Source organism: Akanthomyces muscarius, chromosome 4 (genome assembly GCF_028009165.1).
Source record: "Akanthomyces muscarius strain Ve6 chromosome 4, whole genome shotgun sequence".
Lineage (NCBI taxonomy): Eukaryota > Fungi > Ascomycota > Sordariomycetes > Hypocreales > Cordycipitaceae > Akanthomyces > Akanthomyces muscarius.
Genome location: NC_079244.1, coordinates 1,190,869 through 1,214,368, shown reverse-complemented (window position 1 = coordinate 1,214,368; position 23,500 = coordinate 1,190,869). Strand labels below are relative to the sequence as shown.

The 23,500-nt window shown below is 54.5% G+C and overlaps 9 protein-coding genes across 10 annotated transcripts; 5 read left to right on the top strand and 4 right to left on the bottom strand.

Annotated features, from left to right (window-relative positions):
• Nucleotides 1-241: 241 nt before the first annotated feature.
• On the top strand, nucleotides 242-1,869 carry LMH87_011048 (uncharacterized protein; the record flags this gene model as incomplete). The annotated part of the gene is made up of 2 exons (XM_056200124.1): nucleotides 242-374; nucleotides 455-1,869. The coding sequence occupies 2 exons, from the start codon at nucleotides 242-244 to the stop codon at nucleotides 1,867-1,869; spliced, it is 1,548 nt and encodes a 515-aa protein (XP_056052006.1).
• Nucleotides 1,870-3,695: 1,826 nt separating this feature from the next.
• Nucleotides 3,696-5,483, top strand: LMH87_011047 (uncharacterized protein; the record flags this gene model as incomplete). 2 transcript variants are annotated; one of them, XM_056200123.1, is made up of 2 exons in its annotated part: nucleotides 3,696-5,330; nucleotides 5,384-5,437. In XM_056200123.1, the coding sequence occupies 2 exons, from the start codon at nucleotides 3,696-3,698 to the stop codon at nucleotides 5,435-5,437; spliced, it is 1,689 nt and encodes a 562-aa protein (XP_056052005.1). The 2 variants fall into 2 exon arrangements, with proteins under 2 accessions (XP_056052005.1, XP_056052004.1); XM_056200122.1 differs by having other exon boundaries at nucleotides 3,696-5,483.
• Nucleotides 5,484-6,146: 663 nt separating this feature from the next.
• On the top strand, nucleotides 6,147-7,152 carry LMH87_011046 (uncharacterized protein; the record flags this gene model as incomplete). The annotated part of the gene is made up of 4 exons (XM_056200121.1): nucleotides 6,147-6,159; nucleotides 6,227-6,270; nucleotides 6,700-6,961; nucleotides 7,061-7,152. The coding sequence occupies 4 exons, from the start codon at nucleotides 6,147-6,149 to the stop codon at nucleotides 7,150-7,152; spliced, it is 411 nt and encodes a 136-aa protein (XP_056052003.1).
• Nucleotides 7,153-8,280: 1,128 nt separating this feature from the next.
• Nucleotides 8,281-9,789, top strand: LMH87_011045 (uncharacterized protein; the record flags this gene model as incomplete). Its single annotated transcript, XM_056200120.1, has 1 exon — nucleotides 8,281-9,789. One exon carries the CDS (start codon nucleotides 8,281-8,283, stop codon nucleotides 9,787-9,789), a length of 1,509 nt encoding a protein of 502 aa, XP_056052002.1.
• Nucleotides 9,790-10,087: 298 nt separating this feature from the next.
• On the bottom strand, nucleotides 10,088-11,381 carry LMH87_011044 (uncharacterized protein; the record flags this gene model as incomplete). Its single annotated transcript, XM_056200119.1, has 3 exons — nucleotides 10,088-10,583; nucleotides 10,647-11,109; nucleotides 11,177-11,381. 3 exons carry the CDS (start codon nucleotides 11,379-11,381, stop codon nucleotides 10,088-10,090), a joined length of 1,164 nt encoding a protein of 387 aa, XP_056052001.1.
• Nucleotides 11,382-12,654: 1,273 nt separating this feature from the next.
• Nucleotides 12,655-15,614, bottom strand: LMH87_011043 (uncharacterized protein; the record flags this gene model as incomplete). Its single annotated transcript, XM_056200118.1, has 3 exons — nucleotides 12,655-14,694; nucleotides 14,747-15,376; nucleotides 15,480-15,614. The coding sequence occupies 3 exons, from the start codon at nucleotides 15,612-15,614 to the stop codon at nucleotides 12,655-12,657; spliced, it is 2,805 nt and encodes a 934-aa protein (XP_056052000.1).
• Nucleotides 15,615-15,826: 212 nt separating this feature from the next.
• On the top strand, nucleotides 15,827-16,279 carry LMH87_011042 (uncharacterized protein; the record flags this gene model as incomplete). The annotated part of the gene is made up of 3 exons (XM_056200117.1): nucleotides 15,827-15,975; nucleotides 16,097-16,106; nucleotides 16,160-16,279. 3 exons carry the CDS (start codon nucleotides 15,827-15,829, stop codon nucleotides 16,277-16,279), a joined length of 279 nt encoding a protein of 92 aa, XP_056051999.1.
• A 1,441-nt stretch (nucleotides 16,280-17,720) lies between these two features.
• LMH87_011041 (uncharacterized protein) lies at nucleotides 17,721-18,992 on the bottom strand (the record flags this gene model as incomplete). Its single annotated transcript, XM_056200116.1, has 2 exons — nucleotides 17,721-18,094; nucleotides 18,161-18,992. The coding sequence occupies 2 exons, from the start codon at nucleotides 18,990-18,992 to the stop codon at nucleotides 17,721-17,723; spliced, it is 1,206 nt and encodes a 401-aa protein (XP_056051998.1).
• A 310-nt stretch (nucleotides 18,993-19,302) lies between these two features.
• LMH87_011040 (uncharacterized protein) lies at nucleotides 19,303-21,570 on the bottom strand (the record flags this gene model as incomplete). The annotated part of the gene is made up of 5 exons (XM_056200115.1): nucleotides 19,303-19,448; nucleotides 19,511-20,156; nucleotides 20,207-20,215; nucleotides 20,268-20,279; nucleotides 20,329-21,570. The coding sequence occupies 5 exons, from the start codon at nucleotides 21,568-21,570 to the stop codon at nucleotides 19,303-19,305; spliced, it is 2,055 nt and encodes a 684-aa protein (XP_056051997.1).
• Between the last annotated feature and the right edge of the window lie 1,930 nt (nucleotides 21,571-23,500).

Sequence of the window (23,500 nt, the reverse complement as noted above, 5' to 3'; positions counted from 1 at the left end):
GTTCCACACAGCCTTGAACGTACGCCACACAGGGGCCGAGCGGCTTTTTTTCAACGTTTCTTTTGAGCAAACATTGAAAGGAGAATGACTTGGCACCTAGACTAGCCAAAGTCTGGCAGGAAGTGTGGTTGCGAGAAACCCCCTTTCTCGTCGCGACCAAGTATCTAACTGCGGTGCTCTCTCGCGTCGGGAATCTCGATCTCGGATATACCCCAGATATCGCCTTGCAGATCCCGCCATAATGACCCATGCTCAGAGTCTCTTGGCCTGTATGGCATTCGCCGCTGGCGCCTTCGCGGCCGCGACTTACCCTCCCAAGCCGGCCGACCTGGCAACGCCAGTCCAGCAGCGTATTGCTATTGACGGCCCCAACAGTGAGTTGCATTCTATAAAACAAAACTTCGACGCTCTTGTGCTTGGAACGCGCTGCTTACCGTGAAATCGAATTTCCCAGGCATGGCCGTGAGCTGGAATACATATGAGCCTCTGGACCAGGCATGCATCCAGTGGGGGACAACTGCGACCGAGCTCGCCAATACAGTATGCGCCGATGAAACTTCAGTGACATACCCGAGCTCGCGCACTTGGTTCCATTCGGTAGTGGTCCGCAACTTGGCACCAGGTACCAAGTACTACTACAAGATCATGCGTGGGCAGTCGGATGTCGAGCACTTTCTTAGCCCACGCGCAGCGGGCGACAAGACGCCATTCAGCATGAATGCCATCATCGATCTCGGTGCTTACGGCCAGGACGGATACACCATTAGCAGAAATCATGGTAGACGCGACAATATCCCTAACATTCCCATGTCCATGAATCACACTACCATCGGTCGACTTGCTACTACGATTGACGACTATGAGCTCATTATTCATCCTGGTGATCTCGGCTACGCGGACACTTGGGCTGAAAATCCAGCCAACAGAGATGATGGCGAGAACGCCTTCGCGTCCATTCTCGAGAGGTTTTATCTCCAGCTGGCCCCCATCTCGCAGCGGAAGCCCTACATGGTCAGCCCAGGCAACCACGAAGCCGCTTGCAAGCTGGATCATCACTATAGCCAATTCTGCCCCGAGGGGCAGAAGAACTTTACAGATTTCCGGGTCCGGTTTGGCAATAACATGCCTACAGCTTTCGAATCAAAGTCGGGTGACGAGACAGCCAAGGTCAATGCTAACAAGGCTCAGAAGCTCGCCAATCCCCCATTTTGGTTCTCCTTCGAGTACGGCATGGCACACGTGGTTATGATCGATACTGAGACAGACTTTGAGAACGCTCCCGATGGAATCGGTGGCAGCGACGGGCTGGACAGCGGGCCCTTTGGTGCTCCCAATCAGCAGCTCCAATTTCTCAAAGCCGATCTCGCCTCTGTTGATCGCAGCGTCACGCCCTGGCTTATCGTGGCCGGTCATCGCCCATGGTATGTGGCCAACGGTCCGGGATGTGTGTCTTGCAAAGCTGCTTTTGAGAAGCTTTTCTACGAGTACGGTGTCGATGCTGGTGTCTTTGGCCACGTCCACAACTCGCAACGCTACGTGCCAGTCTACGATGGCGTTGCAGATCCTGCCGGCCTCAACGACCCCAAAGCGCCCATGTACATCATTTCTGGCGGAACCGGCAATATCGAAGGCTTGGAGGAGTTTAAAGAGATTCCTCCCTACAACGCATTCGCATACAATGAGGATTTTGCCTACGCCACTCTGCGGTTTGAAGACGCTCAGAATATGCGTGTCGATTTTATTCGCTCAGCCACGGGTGAGATCTTGGATAGCTCGGTGTTGCACAAATCCCACAGCGAGCGATTTGTCAGACAATACGACGACGCTCCAGTTGAAGAGATGACCGAATTGAAATTTGATAAAAGATAGCCTTCGCAGCATTGTATTATTCAAATACAGTTATACCAAATTGCATAACAATACTGAATAGCTCAATCGATAGCCGTTATCGGCGAACAGGACACCATTCTCCCATAAATTAGCGAGGCTCGAGCAACTCGTAGCAATAATTCTATCAGAAATGCAGAAAACGACTGTATTGCTGAGCCAGTGAGCGAATAGAATGGCGCTTCCCAGTAGCACAACACCTATGCTGGCAGAAACCTATGCGATGTCCATTAAAGTCAATCCTCAAAAGGTCTGCTATCGGCCCGAACATCTGAAACTCATACTTCCAAAATTGTGTCCACTGAATGTAAACCCCATCCCCGTGTCCACGACACTTGTCAGGGCCAATGACACCAGCGTCACAGCCCGGGCGGAGCAGAGAGAAATGCGGCGCATGCCCTCGCCAGCTGCTACGCAGAGCCTAGGGTTTCCCCAGAGATTGGCCAATGAACTGACCGCGATTGAAGTTTAGACTTTTCCCGTGTCGCCGGACAATATTCACGCCACCAGCATCGGTTGATCTTCACGGAGGAGACATATGTGCAGCATCGAAGTGTAAAGTCAACGGCACGCTCGGCTACGACTTCTGTATTTCATGACTAGGCGGCAACTGGGAGAGGAACTGTATAGCATTTTAATCATCTAGATAAAATGCTCCTGTAAGTGCGCGTCATTTGGGGGGGAAAATTGCGTCAATTTGTGTGGTCGGTCGATCAGGCGGCTGGCTGAGTATGGCATTGGCCCAAGTCTCGCCCTCTCGTTTCTGAAGACGCCCAGGCAACTAGCACGAGGTGAGTATTGCGTACATATAAAGTGTATAGTATTCTGCACTTGCGCTCGTGAACAGCCTTATGGGGGGGAAATGGACATGCTGAAGGCTAGGATTCGGTATTTGCTTGTCGAGAACATCTCTGCTGCCGAGGCAAGCGGCAACCTCCGTTTACATCGTCGTGCTTGCGCTATCCTCGTTTCTATTACAAGATTGCGAAGGTGGATTTCAGGCAGCAGATCAAAAACTTCGATAGGCGCACGTGTTGCTAGAGGACTCTGTCTTTATAAAATCCTATTGGCTCCTGGCTTTTGAGTTCAAAGTCTAGTTTGGCCGTAAGAATCGACGGATATAGCAACACAGCACCGGCACGTCTGCCGCGTTCCATCCGGGGTGGGTGCCCCCGCCGATGGCCGATCGCCCTATCTCGTTTTCACGGACGGCTGTTCAAAATTGTAGGTAGTATTGAGGGCACTCCTCGAGCTGCCTCTTGACAGGTTTGGCGATGACCTCAATTAAGGTTCGGTGCTGTGTGGGGGGATCGTACCTCGCAATACCACTGTTGCACTTTACATCTCCAATCAAAGCAAAAGCGTTCGGTATGTGGACTCCGCCAGTGTAATTCGATGCAACTCTCGTCTAGAGTCATATGGTTGTGTTTGCGGCGATGTTACGATAGGCAAAGATGTTGTTAGTCAGAGCGTGCGAGTCTGCGAACACGATGCCACCATTCAATGCCAATCACGAACTTATTATTTTGCCGCCCGCCCCGGTTACAGTGTCTTGCCTTTCGGGAGTAGTAGTCGCTTTGAGGGTCTTTATGGATGCCACTTGTGATTACGTCGAGGAGGATATATAACGCGGCCAAGTACTGTGATTTCACCAAGATCCGGGATACCTCTCTGACGGACGATTCTTGACTTGCAGTCCTTCTTTTTTTTCCCCTGGAAGTTCATCTTGTTATGCATTGCAACTTAAGATTTGGTGCAAGTAAGACATCATTTTCTTTTCAAGCGAGACGAACACGGCCAGCGCCATCATGTCAGTCGAAGGGATACCAACCACACCACCAGTTGCATTTCGAACATTTATAGATTATCAGCGGTCTTTGCCACCCACTTTACACCGAAAAGCTCCAACTGAAAGTTGCAATGAGGAGGAAAAGTGTCATTCTTCAGTCAACGCGGAAGAGCAATCCCAACACACCGAATCAAGCTGTGCTACCGTCATCAGTGATGAGCGAAGCCAGCGACACGACTCTACCGCCTCTACCCTCGTGGTAGAGGACCCAGACGACCGGCCATATTCGACATTCAGTGGCTTCCAGAAGAAGAACATCATCGTGATGGCCTCAGTCGCCGCCTTTCTCTCACCGTTATCCTCGCAGATCTATCTCCCCGCCACGCAAAAGATTGCCCTCGAGTACGGCGTCAGCAGCACCAAAGTCAACCTCACCATGACAGTCTTCATCATCATGCAGGGCATCGTGCCGTCGTTTGTGGCGGCTTTTGCGGACAACTTTGGCAGACGGCCGATCTACCTGGTGTGCTTCCCCATCTACATTGCCGCCAATATCGGGCTGGCGCTGCAGCGGCACTACGGCGCCCTGGTTGCTCTGCGCTGCCTGCAGGGGATCGGCAGCAGTGCCATGGCGACGCTCTCGACCGCCATTGTTGCCGACATGATCACCTCGGCGGAGCGCGGGACGTACATGGGCTTCACGCAAATTGGGTCAATTCTCGGCCCCGCCATCGGGCCTGTCCTGGGCGGCGTCATCAGCCAGTACACGGACTGGCACTACATCTTTTGGCTCTTGGCGGGTTTGGCGTGCGCCATCTTTGTGCCGCTGTTGATACTCCTGCCAGAGACTTGTCGGCGCATGGTAGGCGATGGGTCCTTGCCGGCGCCGGTATCGAATCAATCGATGCTGCAGCTCTTCCGCGGGCGGCAAGAAAGAAGAGAATCAGCTGGAATCGAGCAGCTCTCTGATGAGGAGAGCAAGAAAGAAGTCATAACGGCGAGTAGCTTCGAACAAGAGCGATGTTGTGGTCGATCCTTGAATCCGCTGGCGTCTCTCACAATCATGTTCGATATTGAAACTGCGCTACTCCTCTTTTGCAACTCGTTTGCATTTGCCTGCTTTATTTCGGTGACTACAAGCATTCCGTCACAGTTTCACCGTCTATATCAGGTAAATGAGATGCAGACGTCGCTCATCTACATCCCGCTTAGCCTGGGCACGCTCATTTCGGCCGCCACCACCGGCCAGCTCGTCAACTGGAATTTTAAGCGCTACGCTCTCAAGCATGGCTACCCCCTGACGAGCAACAGACAGCATAACCTGGACGGCTTCCCTGTCGAAAGGGCGCGGCTCGAGATTGCCTGGCCGCTCATGCTCATCGCGGCGGCCAGCTTGATCCTGTACGGATGGATCATGCACCTCAATATCAGCATGGCTGCGCCAGTTGTGATTCTCTTTGTATTTGGATATACAAATGTGGCCGCGTACAAGACCACGGGGATTCTGCTTGTTGATATTCACCCCGGCCGGGCGGCCACGGTTAGCGCGGCGAGCAACCTGATCAAAAGCGCATTCGGTGCAGCGGCATCAGCGGCCGTGGTGGCGCTCATACAGGTCATGGGGATCGGATGGACGTTTACAATGCTTGCCCTGGTATGGGTAGCGCTGAGCCCGTGCTTCGTGGTTCTGATGTGCTGTGGACCGAGATGGCGGAGGGAACGCGCGGAGAGAGAGGCGATGAGGATGGAGCGGAAAAGTAGCCAGGATTTGAGAAAGCAACATGCGGGGAACAGCTGCACTGTGTAAGGGCACATTTCATCATGGACAATGAACAGCATAAGAGAAGCACACTCGTAAACATACTTTACTACGTTTAGACAAGATAGTCTAGCAATTTGAGGAAAAGAAATTCGAATCGATGAACCATTTCGAGCAAGAACATTATTTCTTGCACCTTGTTAAATGGCATGCGATCTAAACGCAGGGCAGTGGCCATTTCGAGGTAGCGTCGGCATTACGGCGGAGGTTGGGTTGGACGACTCCGTGCAGCACTTGGCCTGGAATTCTAGGTGAGCTGGTGCTGGCAATGAAAGATGGTCAATTCATCAAGCTCAGATCTCCCGCCTTTGCTGGCTCCTTCAGCTGTAGTAGCCCTCCCCACCCCTGTCGCAGATCGCACAGCTTGCCACTTGTGGCTATGGCATATTTGCTAGTGCAGCCGAAGACGAGATTCTGAAGCGGACCGGAAACTCCAACGTGATGTATGGAACAAGAATCGCATATGCGGTGGATTCACAGCCAAGAGCCGGGATAGGAAAACGATCACACGCAGGAGGGACAGCCTGCTCGACCGTTTGGATCAAGATTCAAAGCATGGATTACACTGAGGCGAGTAAGAAAGACGCGAGGGATCCGGCATCGTATCGGTCGGGTAGCGAGTGAAACCGACGGCGGCCAGGGCTGAAGTGGATGGGGAGCCAGGGTATGTGTTGGCCGCCGCTCATAATACCCGGGAATGCGTCAGAGCTGAAGGAGCTAATCGGTCCTAGTGTCCAGCTCACCGGACCCTACGCAAACCAGCTGTTGCAGCGCCGTAAGCCTGCAAGTAGCCACACTCGGTAGTTTGTGGTAACGTTGAGAAGCAACATGCCCGGCAGCCGGCATGATGAACGCTCAAAGCAGGCTGGAGCGGAGCACTAGCAAAGCGGTCCGAAATACGACGAGATGCAGACCGCAGACCCGGGACGTTGTGAATGATTGACGAGGCCGGAGGGATCCACAGACTTCAAACCGGATGGAGCCGATGGAGTATTACGACGCGGCTGAAAGTCAATGGGATTCTCTTCGACTTGTCCAGACTCACAGACTAATTTCAGGACTTTGCATATCCTACTACAAGAGAGAGCCAATTGTCATCGCATCATTGTACGAACCGCGTCACCGACCTTGCTCTTCCTTTTGGAGCCTCCATCTACACAGAAACAGAAGTTTATATATACGGCGCATTTCCGACATCTTGAAGGCGAGCACGCGGACACAAGCGCTCGACGACCCGATTGAGAAAGAATTCGTCCCGAAAAAAATGATGACCTCGAATAGACCGCGGGATACTCTATCACTTCCTTCATCGTCATCGAAAGCGTCGTCGTCGTCGGCCACTGGCTCCGTCACGGCAGGCGACTCGCTGCATCTCCTCTACAAGGAGCTATCCTCGGTGGTGGACCGCGAGCCAGCGCAGCCAGGAAATGCAGAGGGGGAGACGAATGATGGTTCAATTCTCTGCGGTTTGTGCAATTTTTTTCTTCTTCTCCTGTTTTTTCTTCAGCGACACCGCTCGCTAGTCAGGTGCACGAAGACGGTTGGCTGATCAGGCGTGCCACCAGACCCTAGGGCGACGATATCGGGCAACACGGCGACCAATGTCATGATTGTCAAGACGATACGCGCAGCGATGGCCGAGATACGGCGGCCGTGATACTCGTCATCTACGTTGGATGTATGCCCATTCGGGCATTCTCTAGCACCGCAGGTGGTGAAGCGCGCCAACCACCCAGCGTTAAAGGAAGCTCTGCCTGGTTGGTAGCCTCCTCCGCTGGCATACGGACTCTGCAATAATCATCAGGCGCAAATTCCACCGCGACAACAAGACGGCAGCGGGGTCGGTCCATGAAATTAGTCCCTGGCGCGCGTGCCCCGGTCGCCACGAGGTGTCTCGCTGTCGGGGACCCCGGCCGGACAGAACTTTATCGGCGCCGAAGAGGCTGACACGTGGGAGACGCTGGGGCATTACCTCTGCTGGCGATGGTATATCTCTGGAATACTATTTTTAAAGATTTATGCCACCCCCCAAAAAAAATACAGAATCAATTCTTGCATCTACAAAACTCTTCAGCCCACGCACGGGGCGTTCAGCTGAGCGCCACGCTAGTCCATCTAATTGTCCTTTAACGTTGGTTATTCGTCCGAGTCGAGCCTCTCCTTCAGGCCCCACCATCCCCAACGTCGGTCCCCTCTCCTCTCCACTCGATAATAAGCCAGGCCTGAATACTTTTTTTTTCTTTCCCTTCCATCCATTCTTCCCTCTTGTCCCTGCATCTTTGCTGCTACTATTGGGATAGCCTTGTGATCCTGCCCTTTTTATCGACAACTGTTGGCTTGTAGTCCAAGGCCACAGCAGCTCACCCCCGACCTTTGGCTTCCGTCGCCGCAAACGGGAAATCTCTCCAAGCTCATCCCACGACGCAGGCTCATGTCGGCATCCTCCGTCGCCAACCCTCTTCTCTACACTTTTACGCCGGCGCATCGCCGCATGTGCCCGTTTCGGCCATAGGAACCCCAGCAGGCGACTTGAAAGTCTTTGCGCTCTGCTGCAGATAAATTTATTCCGTTACTTTTTTCGGATAAAGACTTATTTTTGCGACTATCGAAAACAAACAAAAATACCCCCACCACCAACAAAACCACTTCCCGTGCTGTCACCTGTAACTTGTAAGTACGCTTTCTTTGGTATAGGCGTACTAGATCCGTACTTGGATGCAGCCACGACCGTCATGGTACAAGACCTTTCTCAAGCTAACAAGGCCCCGGCAGAGTTGCTGGTCGAATGCCCGCGACGGAAACCTCGCTCTTGAACCGCCTCACAGACGCTCTTTTCCGCTCCGAAGCCGCAACCAACGACGCATACCAGTACCAGCCCCTTCCACGAGACGAAGAAGCCCACGCCAGCCAAGAACCAGCTTCTTCCTCTTCCGCCGCAGCATTGCATTCCTCCACCATGCGCTCCTCCAGCGACGAGGCCACCAAGGCCGCGCCCGTCGCCACCACCACCCCCGCCGACGGCTCCCACGCACACGACGAGTGCCGCGCCCACAGCCTGCAGCAGCTCGAGTCCTCCTCCAGCGGCGTCGACGACTCCGTCACGCAGGGCCTGCACATTCTCGACAAGCAGTCGGCGCACTGGTGGTCCTACTTCACCACGCCCGACTTCTGGATCGTCGTCGCCATCGGGCAGGTCCTCGCGCTCTGCATCACCGCCACAAACACCTTTACCACGTTCCTCGCCAACGCGCACACCAACATCCCCGCCTTCCAGACCGTCTTCAACTACATCCTGCTCTTCCTCGTCTACATGACCGTCTTCCTCGTCCGCGACGGGCCGCGCGCCGTCTGGCGCGCCGCCGTCAGGGACGGCTGGCGCTACCTCATCATGGCCTTTCTCGACGTCGAGGGCAACTACTTCACCGTGCTCGCCTACCGCTACACCAACATCCTCTCCGCGCAGCTCATCAACTTCTGGTCCATCGTCTGCGTCGTCGTCATCTCCTTCTTTCTGCTCCGCGTCCGCTACAAGCCCTTCCAGGTCGTCGGCATCCTCGTCTGCTGCGGCGGCATGGGCATCCTGCTCGCGAGCGACCACATCACCGGCAGCAGCGGCGGCCCGGCCGAGAACCGCCTCAAGGGCGACCTCTTTGCGCTGCTCGGCGCCACCCTCTACGGCACCAGCAACGTCTTTGAGGAGTGGCTCGTCTCAAAGGCCCCCATGCACCACGTCCTCGCCTTCATCGGCCTCTTTGGCATGATCATCAACGGCGTGCAGGCCGCCATCTTTGACCGCGCCTCCTTCCAGCAGGCCCAGTGGGACTCGCACGTCGCCGGCTGGCTCGTCGGCTACACGCTCTGCCTCTTCCTCTTCTACACCCTCGCCCCCCTCATCCTGCGCATGGGCTCCGCCGCCTTTTTCGACATTTCGCTCCTTACGGCCAACTTTTGGGGCGTCATCATTGGCGTCCGCGTCTTTGGCCTCACGATCCACTACCTCTACCCCATTGCCTTTGTCTGCATCATCCTCGGCCTCGTCACCTACTTTCTCTCCGGCAGCCTGCTCGGCGACTCCCGCAAGCCGTGGCTCGGCGAGAACCAGGAGGCCGGCGTCGCGGGCTTCGGCACCGCCAAGCTGCGCGCCATCAACGCGGCCCGCATCGCGCAGCAGGAGGCCGAGAATGGCCATGTGGCGCCCGAGAATTCCCCCGCCGCGGCCGGTGTGGGTGGCGCGGGCTTCATGGCGCGTGCCAGGGCTAATATGCAGAGATTGTGGAACAAGGAGGCCATTTAGGACATGTGCGACAAGTATATCATCTTTGTTGACCTCGCTCTTGTGTTCAATTCATTAGAACAAGCTTGGATACATCTTTAACAAGTATATATAGATGCATGGATACATGATTCCGCATAGCTCTAGATTGTAGTCGTTACATGTCATTCTTCATTTGATGGCCATTTTAGAAAATGTGATGTCGTTATATATGAGATGTAGCCATCCAGAATACTTCTCATAGAGAACTTACTTGCCTTGCTATACTTGATGCCTTTGTTATAATACATCTTCTTGATAAATCCCCTCAGGCGATAGGTCACCTTCTGTCTTCGCACTGCGATGCCTGTGACGGATAGCCATCAGTCCATCCGGGATAAAACGGGTACTCATTGAGGGTTCGGGGCTCCCAACCCCTCCTCACCATCCCCCGCTCCACCTGATGGCGCTCGTACATCTCCAGTGCCGGCTTGACAGCATTCTTCACGTGGCCAACACCCTTGTACCTCATGATGCTCTCCTTGCCCTCGTTGAGAATCTTGAGGAGCAGCGCTGGGATACAAGGTTCATCCTTGAAGCTTGAGACTGGCGTGAACAGCGCCTTGAAGTTGAAGACGACGGCTCCAGAGAGCGGGAGCCGGCGCAGAGTCTGCCAGTCCACTCGCAAGCTGACGTCCTCCACGCTCACATCTGAGTTCGGCACGTCTCGGCCGCTGAAGCTCGGGTGGGTGGCTGGCAGGAACAGGGGCTTGCCAATCTCCAGGCCCCAGGATGCCCACTGAATGGGAGCGGCTGCTGGCATTTTCGAAAAGAATCTACACTCAAATCTCCCGTTAGTCGTTCCGTGGTATTATCAGAGAATGTGAGGCAGCATGTACCGATCTATACTCGGCTCCAGTCTCTCCTTGTAATCGGGTACTGGCTGATGTATCTCAGCCGCGCTCAGCCCCATCTTGTCACTCAGCGTCCAGCCGATCGTCGAACAGACCACGCCAGCTTGGAGGCAGTAGCGACCAGTTTCTTCATCGCGAAGCATAATGGCAAAGTCCTCCGGGACGTTGTCGAGAATGAATTGAAGAGGCTCCGCGGCTGTGAGGTCGTACGTGGTGTCGAGTATGTGATTGACAAAGTTCATGTCTATGCGTTCAAAGAGCTGCGGGTAGCGAGCGCAGAGAAACTGCACAACCATTTCCATGAGCTCCTTGCACGCGAGCTCAGACCCTGGTAAAGAATACAAGATGTCTTTGCCATGCGCTGCCACCAGCTCCCGTCGTTGGACTATTCGTTCTCGGTAGGTACTCTCGAGCTCGATCCAGTAGTCGGGGTCCATCTTCTGTAGTGCTTGAACGTGTTAGTCCACAGTAGAGTCGCGAGTGAAGCCCCCGCCGTTGAAATGTTGCAAACTTGCCCATGGTCTGAAAATAGGGCCACCGGAAAGGCCGATACGGTCTCGGCATGGCGGTAACCACGCCGAATCCGCTCGCAGCGGTCGGGAGCAAAACGCCAGATAGTTTTGCGTAGTCGGGGAAGTTTCCGAGTGACTTGATCTCACTCACAGAGAAGCCGCTGAATACGTACAAGCTTGGATCAGCGAGACGATAGTCGGCATTCATTGCGAGCAGTCGCGATGATTTGGACTGGTACGTCCTGGCGTCTGAGAGTGCAAGCGAGCTGTCTGCGAAACTGTCTCGCTGCAAAGGCGGGAACCTCTTGTAAATGTCATCTTTTAAGTTTTTTCTCAAGCCTCGCTGGCGGGAGTTGCGCTGCTGCTGGTACCAAGCACCAGCGAATGCCGAGACGTCACGTCTATTAGCTAGTCCATGGAGCAAACCACGCAACGCCAGCCACACAGATAATCGTGGCGCAAAGCGCATATATACTCCCGTAGTAATCGATGTACAGCATGGCGCGATTTCAATGTAGTCAGCTATTGGGGAGTCCAAAGATGGGTTCAGCCGGGTATCGAAAACGAAAATGCTGGCGGCTGTAGCACAAAGCACGTTCGAGCTTCCGCAAAGAGATGTTGTGTCATAGACGCGGCACTTGGTGGAGTTTAAGAGTTTCTTCCAACCAATACGGCTGAAATCTGTAAAGACACAATGAAATAGACTACTCTGTATCACTGAATCTGCCTGGTACGAGTGCGATAGTGCGTGGAATTATTGCTGGCCGCTCCTCGCAAAGTCCTGCAGCTCGCAGATATATGCAGCTGCTACCCCGCCCACGTGACTGACTGCTCTGAATACTCGTCTGTACTCCCTCATTGTCCATCATTCTGTATTCCCTATGATGTACTCAAAAGGGGCGATAATAAACTCTGCATTTTTTTTCACCTACAGGGTGACATTTGGCTGCTTTATACCAGCCTTTATCAGCGCGTGGGGGCTAGGGCCACTTAGCAGGACTTTGTTTTTATATAGGACACTAGTCTCCATAGCAAATAACCGTCATACCGGCTCTATACTGGAAAGTAGCTCACATCTTTCTTCTTTACTGGTCCGGTTCATCATGAAAGCGGCGTGCACGCGCACACAAAACTACGCTTACAAATGTACCCATACTTCCTACCAGATAGCAAGAATCAACCGTCGGTTTGCTAATTCCAACTGCATATACTATCGTGAGGTGACTGTAACCCAGTGATCCTGTCGGCCGTTGGCCGAGTCTCGAACAGCGGCATGTAAGTGACAACGGGGCTATTACTAGTCATTTCTGACCTGCAGCAAGTCCGAGGTTGAACGGCTTATAAAGGCTCAAAGTTAGATTAGTAAGATATACTGGAAATGATAATTAATATACTCTCTCTAAACAGGAGAATATCAACAATATGCTCGCTCCCTCGTCCAACGTCATCGCAATCATGATTGTATATATGTTCTGTACATGTTATTTTGCCGTCTCATGCAAGAGCCGCTTCTCATTGACGAGCATCAGCGTCTTATCCTCTAGCCCTTCCGTGACCAGCCTGTCGTCGAGCAAAAACTTCTCCCGCAGACTCTGGTCGATCTGGTCTTGCGCGTGGCTGACGGCCCTGGGCGTGGCAGGCTCGTCGTAGTCGTCAGGCCACAGGATCCGTCGCGCCTCTGCATCCGTCATCGGCGCCTCGTACAGATCCCCATCATCGTCCTCTTCTGCGTCCGGTGATACACTTCGTTGCGCAGACGCTAAGCTCGACAGTACCGAGTTGACCACGTCGCTAGCTTGCATCAGTGGTGCGCCCTGAGGCTCGTCGCATGGCTCCGCGGGGGTGGCCGCCACGGGCATCTCGTCACTTTCGAGGTCACTGTCCGAGTCTGTAGTACGTTCGTCGTCATCGCTATCCAGCGTCGCCGAGTCTGTCCTGTCGTCAATCATGCGGTCTTTCAAGAGATCCGACTCTGATTTCCGGATCTTGTCCTCAGCATTGTTAATGGTGAGCGGCACGCGGTGTATGAGCGAGCCGCCGCGGATCTTGCCCACGCGGAGAATGTTGCGCATCAGCAGCAGCTCATACGTCTTGTACGTCTCATAAAAAGCACGGTTGACGCGAGCTGCGGCGTGGAGGTCCGCAAGGTCGGCAATCTCGCCCATTATCTGCAGCAAGACACTTTCTGGAAATTCGGCCGCAACGGTGTAACCGTCGTTTGGGGCGGCCATGCGCCCGAGTCCCGTGGCGACCTGCGATTGCGGCTCCGACATGGCATGCTTCGACAGGGCCCAGCCGTGACTCTTTCCGCTAATGTCGAAAAGGGTAAGACCGGTCACGCTGTTGTAGATATCTGCCACCGCGGTTCGAAATGATGGGATGGGGTCGCAGACACCACCGCGATGCACGGGGGCCGGAGGGCTGGGCAGCAGTCGCAGCAGGTCCACGATTTGAGCCACGCTTTTTGCCGCAAACGGCACCTCTGGCTCCCCGGTCAGAGCCTTGGACTGCATGACAGTGGGAAGCATATTCATATTGTTGAAAACCATCATGAGCCAGCCGAGATTGGTCGCGTCGCACCAGTGGCTTCCTTTGGGACACCTCGGCGTCGTTGTGAGAGCCAGTGTCGGGTTCTGCGGTGCGACGGTGCCCAAACTTCCCCAGATGGTGGGGGGGGGGTCTTCCGTCTCCGCGGCTACCGTGGGCTCGCTTGTCGGAGGTTTTGTATATTCTTGCAGCGCCGCTGTGCAGCAATCGTGAAGCTGCGCAATCTTGGCGGAGCGCACAGCCCAAATTTTGTCTCGTATCTTTTGGGGCCACGGTTTGCTTTGCAAGTCCTTCTCGTCCACCAGATGCAAAATGGCGCTCTTGGACATCCTACTGAATAAGCCGCGTGAGCCAAATGCGTAGCTTATGATGAGAAGCCCGTCCGGCATATCATCCGCGCCACGATGCATCCACTGCGGCAGCCATCTGTGCTCCACCATCAGTTCCAGAGGGGAGGTGCTCTTGTATCGTATTGAGCATTCTGCAATAGCCACAAATTGGTCAAAGCTAATATCCCGTGGTACATTCTCATTGTGCATGTGCGCTGCATGCAAAAGAATCTCAAGAGATCTCAGGCTATTCGTTTCTCGCTGTGGCATACGATATAGCCAGGTCTCTGTGTCGTCCTTGCAGTAATATTTGGATGGTGGCGGAGGTAGGTGCGCCGTTATGTCTTCGGCCTCGTGCAGATGAAGGCTGCTCGCATGACCAGAGAACATGCGTGCAAAAATCGGCGACGTCTCGGCCAGCATGTAGGATGACACACGGAATCGGAGAACCGGATCCTCGGGCGAGCAGCCCGCATGGGTGTTTGCAAATTCCAAGACTGCATCGCCGCGCTCCGATATGGGAAATTCTCGGACTTCTCGGGACGGCGCAATTCCCGACTCGGCGGTCTGAACGATTTGTCGAACGTCGAGCAGTTCCTGCTTCGCCTTTTCATAATTTCTAAATCTGATTTCATATTTGGGAAACTACATGATGTTAGCATCGTCGCAGAGACCAAAAGATGTCGCCTAGACTCACGAATTGAGGGTCGGGGGCAAGCACCCTGGTCACGGACGCGTTGCGCATGCGCGTGACCGCGTCGCGTCGAAACCTTTTATTATGAAACAGGGACTCGATCATCTCATGCGTGGCGTCTTTCTCGTAAGCCTTGTATGTATCTGCCAAGCTTGTTCTGAAAGCTTCATTAAGCGCCTCCACGCAGGCTTTCCAGTCGCGGATCGGACCCATCCAGAGTTCCGCGCCGTGTATCCCGAGCCTGGTGGCGCCATTGGCTGAAACGACCTCGGCCAGGCTCTTTCCGCTAAAGGAGCTGCGGTTGTCGAGCATGCCGGGGCTGCGCGGCGAGTCCGTGTATGAATCTTGGCGCAGGAGCGTCTCGTTGGCGTTGAGAGAGACGCGGGGAGGCTTGATCTCGTCCTGCATGATGGAAAGACAAAGCGTGGTACATCTATCCTTGACTTTGAGAAATTCCTTGTACGCCTGGTCGACGTGGCTGGGCGCAGAGGGCGCGGCGCGCATGCGCTGGACGAGGGATTGCAGCTCGCGGCCATGGCTCTCGGGTTCGTGGAACGAGGTGGAGTCACTCTGTCGCAGGGTGTAGGTATCGGCAAGATCGGTTTCACTGGGCATCGTGCTAGATTTGTTGTGCTACAGCGTGTTAGCGAGGGGACGCGCAAAAGTCGAATCAAGCGCTCCGGCACAATCCGCCGCCGATGCGCCTCGGTGGCCGGGCGGTTCTGTAGACACATACTGGTGACGGGTAGGGATAGTCCTTGACAGAGCCTTTGCGCCGAATGAGGGCCGAAAATGAGCCCAGACGGGAGGATTTGGAGGGCAGCGGCGCCGACGGGCCGCCGCTGTCGCTGTTTGTCCTAGGCTTCGTCATGGCAGGCGACCAGCGCCTCAGAGGCTAAAAGTGTCTAGCAGAGTTGGTCTCGGCTGTCGCAAGGGCTCAGTGCAGCAGTGGTTGCATCGACGCTCAGCATGCGACGAAAAGAGCATGACTCTATGTCCTTGCGCTGCAGAAAGGGATGGAGAAAATAGGACGAGGCGAAAAACGAGCAGCAGCAGCGCATCCGCAACTGGACGGACAAGAGAATGGGGTTGGCGTCAGCCGTCGCTCTTGGCAGGCGACTCGCCACAGCCGTAGCCCTGTGGTGTCGGCGTGGTGGCCAGCCCAGGCACGCCGAGGGTTGCTTGCGGCTTCTCAGCAAAAGCGTCTTTGCCGCCTTGTTCCACGTGCTGCTGTGCGTGTATCTTGAAATACAAAAATTCAGGGTCCAACGCACACCTTATTCAATGTCGCAGTGGGGGAGGGTGACAAGTGGGAAAAAAGGAAGAAAGGGTTACAACGGAGATCGACAACAGAGAGAGAGAGGTGCGTGCAACGGGGGGAACGACGAGGCTAACGTTAACAGTAACTACTGGTAGTTAAAGGTAAAAAAGGTGGTGCGACTCAAACTTGCGCCCCACTGCGCAAACGGGGATGAGATGAAGCGGATGCTGGACGGGCGCGCGTCGTGCACTGTTGACTGTTGGCTGGCCAGATAAATGGTTGGGTACAAGGCAACGCTCAGAGATGGTCAAATTGATGATTATTGTACACCCGGGGTTGACTAGTACGCCTGACCAGTAAGCCGGCCGACAATGTGATGTGAGGTCAGGTCAGAGTCGGAGTTTTGTGGAGGACAAGAAAACGGGCGGGGGCAGTCCAGAGACAAAGAGTGTGGGGGAGGCAGCGACAGGGCTTGCAGCTCAGCTCAGCTGGCACCGCAATCAGGGAGGGCCCATGGAACACCGGAGAAATGGCCTCGCGTAATATAGGATGCCAGCCGGCTGGGGCCGCTGGTCTCTCAACGTCCAATTCCGTGCATCTTCAAATTGATACATGAGCACCATCAAGGCTGCCGTTTAACAAAAAATGGACGACTGATCAAATGTTGCTGGGCCCATCCTTGAAATGCGGGGGCCATTGTCTAGCGCCCATTCGCTCGCTGCTCAGCACTGCGCCGTGCAATGACACATCTTCTGCAAATAATTTCAAAGAGGCAAAAGCGCAACCACATCGTCGCATCTAGGCAGACGGGCATCGTTCTCAGTACAGCACACTTTGGCTCGTGATGATGCCTCCCGCAGCAGCGCATCGAGTGTCCTCCCCCTTCAGCCGCTTCAGCCTCACTCCCTCGCATGCATAACCCCGACCCCAACCAGCCTCTTGCAGGGCACAGTTTCCCTTTTCTGCCCTGCTTCCTCTGTGCTGCTGCCTAACGGCATCAATTGCACTTCTATTAATAACCTCCCTCCCGCCTGTGCACTCCGATAGGGCTGCGTTTGAATATCGCAGCCTGCAATACGATATCAGCCGCGCCATCCCGGCATCCGCTTGTCGATCGGCCCACCTCACTCTCCACCCCTCACGATGGCCTCGTAGCCTATCTTCTTTTCGTCGCTCTCCTGCCTCACATTTACTCTATTCACTCGTAAAACATCATGCTCGCTTTTGGATCAATGTTTCATGTTTCTATTGCTTCATATCCCTGCTAGAGGTTTCCCCCTTTTGTGCAAATATCCTTCTATACCGCTCTGCACTCGGCACCTGTAAACAAATCCTTTAGTCGCTCTTGAGTCGCCTCGGCCAATGCCTGTACCTTCATCTTCGCTGTGTCATCTTCTTCGCCAAAAGTGGATTCAATAACAAACGCCTGCCTCCCATTTAAATGAGCGCCAGTTCCTCTGCCAATCTCCCAGCTTCCTTCATATCCCCTTGACCTCCCTGCGACTCTCGTATGTGATGCCATGGTAATCCTGTCAAATGCATAGTCTTCGCAACTCCGTTCCACAAAATCAAAGATATAAAAACAATGTCCAATCTCACATGAGCATACAAACTCATTAAAAAAAAATGCTAGCTGTCGTCGTCGTCTGGCGTAAAACAATGCGCCAGAGACGTGTACTGCCTTCGTGCCAGGTCTGCTATCTGCGCTTCGCACAATCAGCCGCCTTTGCGCTCCGATTCATTCTTCGGCGGCTGCTCGCCATGGCTTGACACATTCAAGCCACTCGGGGCCTTCTTTTTGCGCCCAGCTTTCTGCCAGCCGCCATCGCTCTCGCTCTTTGCACCCCGCACATGTCCATTTTCCCTCGGTGGATTGGATCTCTGTGTCGTTTGATTCGGCTTCTGATTCTTGCCTTTTTGGCTGTCTTGGCTGGCCGGGTGCTTGTCCGCCACTGGGGACTTCTTCGCCTCGCTCCCGCCGCCATGTTTCGGCCGCAATGACATGTCGTGTGCAGAGCCGCTGTCATTCTTCCGGTGAGTTGTCGGAGACGGGGTCCGAGTCTCGTAAACCGGAGAAAGATGTGCCATGTCTACCATTGATGCTTTGTTTAGGCGGTTGTCTCCTATGGCCAGGTCCAGGGGCGCAATAAGCCCACCTGAGGTGTTTCTCGCCGAAGCTCGCTGCCGTGAAGATGCTGATGCTTTTGACCCGGTTGTCGCACTTGCATTCGTTCCCGAGGCATGGGGCTTGCCGTCCTGCGGCAGGCCAGTGGACCCAGGGTAGTATGGATGCATAGATGCAATTCTCTCCCTGAACGAGGTGTCGTCTGCTGGGGGTAGAGTCGTTGGCTTGCCCGATCCATTGGCAACAACCGGCGAGTAGTCCTGGAACGCGTTCATGGGCACGGCGGCCATCGCCCCTGCGCTCGCGGGATGAGTCGCAATCGGACTGTTGCTAGCGGGTAGCTGAATCTGCAGCGCGTTCTCAAAGCCCAACGGCCTGGGGGATGCAAACTCTTGGTTTGGCACAAACGCCGGCGCGTTGTAATTTGCTGTCTTGCCACTTGAGCCGTTTACAACAAGCGGTCGCGAGTTGTCCTTGGCTTTGTCCTGGTTGCCAGAGAAAGGCGCCGATGGAAGTGGTGCAGAAGACGTACCAGCAGAATGCGCACGTGCATGGCCAAGAGGCGAGGGTGATCGTGAAGCCCTTTTCATCCTTCTGTCGAGTAACGTCTGGGGTAGTTGCTCTGTGGAAAGTCGGCGCTGGCCAGTGCTCGAGGACGCCATGTCACCAAAGGCAATACCTGTCGGGACTGTCTGCTGTCTCACGCGCTGCTTAGTCGGGCTGAGGCTTCTAGCCATGAAGAAACCACTTGATTGAGCATCATCCGATGTCGGGGACTCGGTCGTAGCTTTGGGCGTCTCGTCAAAATCAGTGTCGTCGGAAATGAAGCTCGGAATCGGTACTCCGTTTGCACTCTTTGGCATGTGAATGGACGGGCTTGCGGCTGGCTGCCCCGTCATACTATAGGAAGCTGGTAATTGAGGCGTGGCTTGGGTCTGTGAGCGAGATGCGGGCTGAGATTGAGATCTCAATGAGCTGTTGGAAGTGCTGCCGGCGTCCGCAGCAGCTGATCTATGTAATGACCGCCGGAAGTCCTGTGTGGAATGGCTCGTCGTCACCGGTGAGGAGGGATAAGTACCATAGCCTTGCGCAACAGGCTGGTAGAATGCAGGACCTAGGCCCATATTATACATATATATCTCGGGTCGGATAGGGGCCGACGTAGGCGCAGTATCAAACGAATTCGTTCGGGAGCGATCTGACGATTGCTGACCGGAGCTTGAGCTGCCAGACATTCTCTGCTGCTGCTGGCTCATATTCTGGTGTTGTAGGAAAGCGGGCGAATTTGCGTAGAGATTGAGCTGCTGCTGATACGCCATCTGAGTGATCAAATCTTGTTGAGTATACTGAAACGGAAATTGAGGATTTTGGTACCATTGACCTAGGTCCTGCGCCATATTTACAGGCGCAATAAACATGTTGGCATCGTAGGCCGCCGGCACACTGGATGAGGCACGTCTGTTAGATCCCCCGCCGCGAAAGTTGTTGTTGTGGCGATTTCCTCTATGATTGCCACGACCACCTCGGCTAGGCTGCGATTGCGATGAGCTTCGCAGCAGTACAGGGCGAGGCTGAGGCGCAGGTCGAAACGAGACACGTTCTTCTTTGGGAAACACAAACTGCTCGCAAGCTTCAGGTAGCTTTCCCTGAGAAATGAGATCGAATGCTCTTCGAAGTTCAAGGTGTAGGCCACGAAAAGAGTATTCGTCGGCTGTATTTCCCAGGTTTCTTGTCGTGTTGAACGGTTCCTCTACACAGAGTTGATTGTTCAATGCGTAATTCCATTTCTTATCGGATTTCGTCATAATTCGACCGAGTCTCACGGATAGGACGTGCTTATCGTAATCAAATTCGTGTGCATAAAATCGAAAAAACTGGAACAGTAGTTCGGCTTCCGAGGATTTATTCTTGTTGCCGAAGCCCTTGATTTTCTTCATGTTGTCGGCAAAATCGCCGACGGAGCCGTCAGGCTTAGGTAACTTGTATGGTAACTGATGCAGGGCGGGGAGAACGGCCGGGTTACGAAGCTGTAGAAAGGCAATAATCAAGCATATCCAAGTATATGAACTTAGCGTACCACCGAATGCTGGAGCCAGGTTAGCGTCTTCCTGTCGGGCGTCCTGCGCGCGTATACTCACCAGCGTCATTGACTATTCGTCTTCTTGTCCAATACTTTATTATCATTGCCAGTTTCCTTACTCGAGGGTCAGCCTCGACGTATGTGCGAACCATTCGAGTATTTTCGAGCGCGACTGTATTGTTGACGTTCATGTCGCAAGCAAGGCCAAGTTCGGGATCCCAAATCTTGACGATCGGGACTTTGGCGGCAGAGATGCAAACAACCTTTTCCATTCCTCGTCGAGCAAGCAGGTCAGCAATGATGCAGACGCCTTCCAGCTCGCGCCAAGCCGTGGTGATGCAAATGTCTACATCGGAAGAATCTGAGCAGAGTAGATTGCCAGAAGATCCGAATAGATGAACCTTGATATCGTGGCCTGGCCATTCCTCGTTGAAGATTTTCTCGAGCTTCTCAACCAATCGTTTTCGATTCTTTTCGACTTGATCTGTTGGAAGCAGCTTGTCGTACATCTCTTTCATGTCCTTGGACAGTTTTTCTTCCTCCTCTTCGCCAAGCTTGGGGGCCACAGTTCGCATATCGAGCTTCTCTAGGCGATCACTGCCAACAGAGTATGGTATTCTCCTTCTGGAATTGATTTGGGAAGTCTCATATTTGCATCCGCCGAGGCGCGGTGGCAAAGGACGCAGGGAAGGCAGAGTGCTATTCGTTTCCGAGTAGGCGGAGCGTGGTGAGTGGTTCGTACCGGCATTGGGAGAGGGATCGCGAGATTCGAAAGAAAACTGTCTCGCGTGCTGGTGGGGCGTGGAAGGGACCGAACTCGAGTGCGTCTGGCCCTGAGGCGATGTAGAGAGGACCGCAGTTCTCTGCGCCCAGTTTTTGGACGACTCCGCCCCTTGCCTGGCAGGCATCTTGGCCGGAGCGTCTTTGGAGGTTATAACCAAACGGTTCTTTTCGAAGTTCTGACTCGATCGGCTCCCATTTCCCGATGACGTGGTCGACTTGCCAGGCGTGTGTTCTTTCAGCGATGCCCTACTAGAAGTACGCGATCTCGGCGCGGCCTGGACGGGAGGCAAGGTGACAACAGGAGGGAGTGGCGGCGTCTGCAGGCCACCACCCCTCGTTGGCGAGATGAGTTTGTTGTAGTGAAGAAGCTGTGCGTGGTATATATTTGACTGCTGAGGGATCCAAAGAGGAAGAAACTCGAGATGCGTCGGGAAGGGGACTGTCTGCGCGGTCGAGGCTTCCTGAGGTCGATCGGCAGCAGCTGTGTTCTTGGAGCCTGGTGTTGCCGTGGCCGGGGTGCTCCAAACCTGTGCGGGATAAGACTGTTTGGATTCGGACGTCGACGGCCGGTTCTCCATCAAGAATGCAGACCCGGGCTGAATGGCTCACAGGTAGCAGCGGCGGGTGGCGAGCAGCTACAGGGAAAAGTGTCAAGACCGGTCAAAGGACCGGACGAGGCTGCGAGGTGCAGATACGTTGCTTGATCCCGCTGGATTCTTGTAGCGGCCGACGGGGTGCAGTGCATTTATCAGCATGTAGTGTCGGAGGCGACGAAATCAGTCCTGTGTAGATTGGCGGCGAGGTGGCACTGCCAGAGCAGAGGCAAATTGATCAAGCGTGATCGAGGGGTCCCGCCTCCAGACTCGGCCACGAAAGGGATAATTGTAGGCTACAGCGAACAAGACGAAGGCTGCACAGCGGCCAATGAGATCGGATTCGAGTCAACGCCGGGACCAGCGGCTGGTGATGGGTGGCTGGGAGGCAAAAAGAAGCTCACAGGCGCGGCGAGTCGAGATCGAACGGGTGTCGCAGCGGGCAGACAAAAGGGGGTTTACCCGGAGGGTCCAAGACAGCAGGCGCCAGGATCTCGGACGAAGACTGGCGTGCGCTGATCTCTTGGATTGAGAAACGCTGCAGCCAATAAAAAAAATGGCCGGGAGAGAAATGGCTGATCGTTGGATGGGCGGCGGGCAATGTCGAGGTAGAGTCGTCAGAGAACGCCGGTCCAGCATGGGGATCTCGAAATGCAGGTCGGAGCGGTTGAAGTGTGGAAGCAAGTCTGATAACTGGGACCACCCCATTCAGGTCAGTCAATGAAGGCAGAGTGGCGGCGAGACAGGCGTAGGTTGGCACTCACCATCCATCCACTAATTACTTTTGAGCCACACACACCAGATGCCCACTAACAGAGGAGACGAGAGAGGGGGCAGCTGACGAACCAGAGGATTTAAAGGAATTATTAAGATAATTTACCATAAAGGAATCAGCAGCCTGCGGTGGTGCACTAGCCAGTGACAGCCTGGGTGACCAAGGGCTAGGCTCATTCACAGCGCGTGCACTGGGCCACTGAACAGGCGGCGGGGTGGGGTTTTCGGGGTTAAATGGAAGCAGCCGCGGAGCACCAGCAGCGTCCAGCAAACACTGCAAGCTGTCCTGTTAGTGGGCTGCGACTTGTGAGGGCTTTCAGGCGCCGCCTTTCTTCTTTTGAAGCTGAAAAGAGTCACGCCGAACGCCAACTGTTGGTGCTGCTTGAATGAATACTCGGGTCACGATGATGCCCACTCCGTACCTAAGGTACACGCTCTGTTGCACAGACAGCTGGGTCTTTATGCGCACCATCGGATCCGCTGCCTCGCGTGCAGACTCTTGCCCGACTCAATCTCAGCTGCGTTGACGGCTCTCGTGTCGCATGTCTAGCTGGTGCTGTGCGCTCATGGGCGCCGAGGTAGTCGCAGCCAAAGTACCGGCCTCTGTGCCACGCCACTACCATATTGCACCAGCCGTCGCAGCAGACCTTGGCCGAACATCATTCAGATGGCGACTACTCTATGCATTGAGACGAATACCACCAGCTGCGACTGACCACCTCATCAGACAGCGTTGACAACTAACTCACCTTCTCGTCTTCCTTTGCCCCGCACTGCCCAATTCCATGCTGTAATACCAACCGCCGCTTGGATCATGATGTACTGTGTGGGGTACTGCCACGAGCCGTGCCCGTACTGTGGAGCCAGCACGTTGTTCTCCTCCTCTTGTGCTCGTCTGATGGCGCACACTGGCGCTGAAGGCTGTCGTAAACGTCGCTACGCTGCACAGTGCGACTAGCGCCAGTGACCGCTGAACGCTGCGAGGGCTATTTGCACATCGGCCTCTCGCTTTGACACAGGACAGTGCCAAACGATGCGGGTTACACCTCGCCTGCGCTCTTAGCCCACACACTGCCAGACAAACGGCTTGGTTCATCGCATGGAGAACCGGCCACATTGAAAACAGAACGCCCGGGCTGCT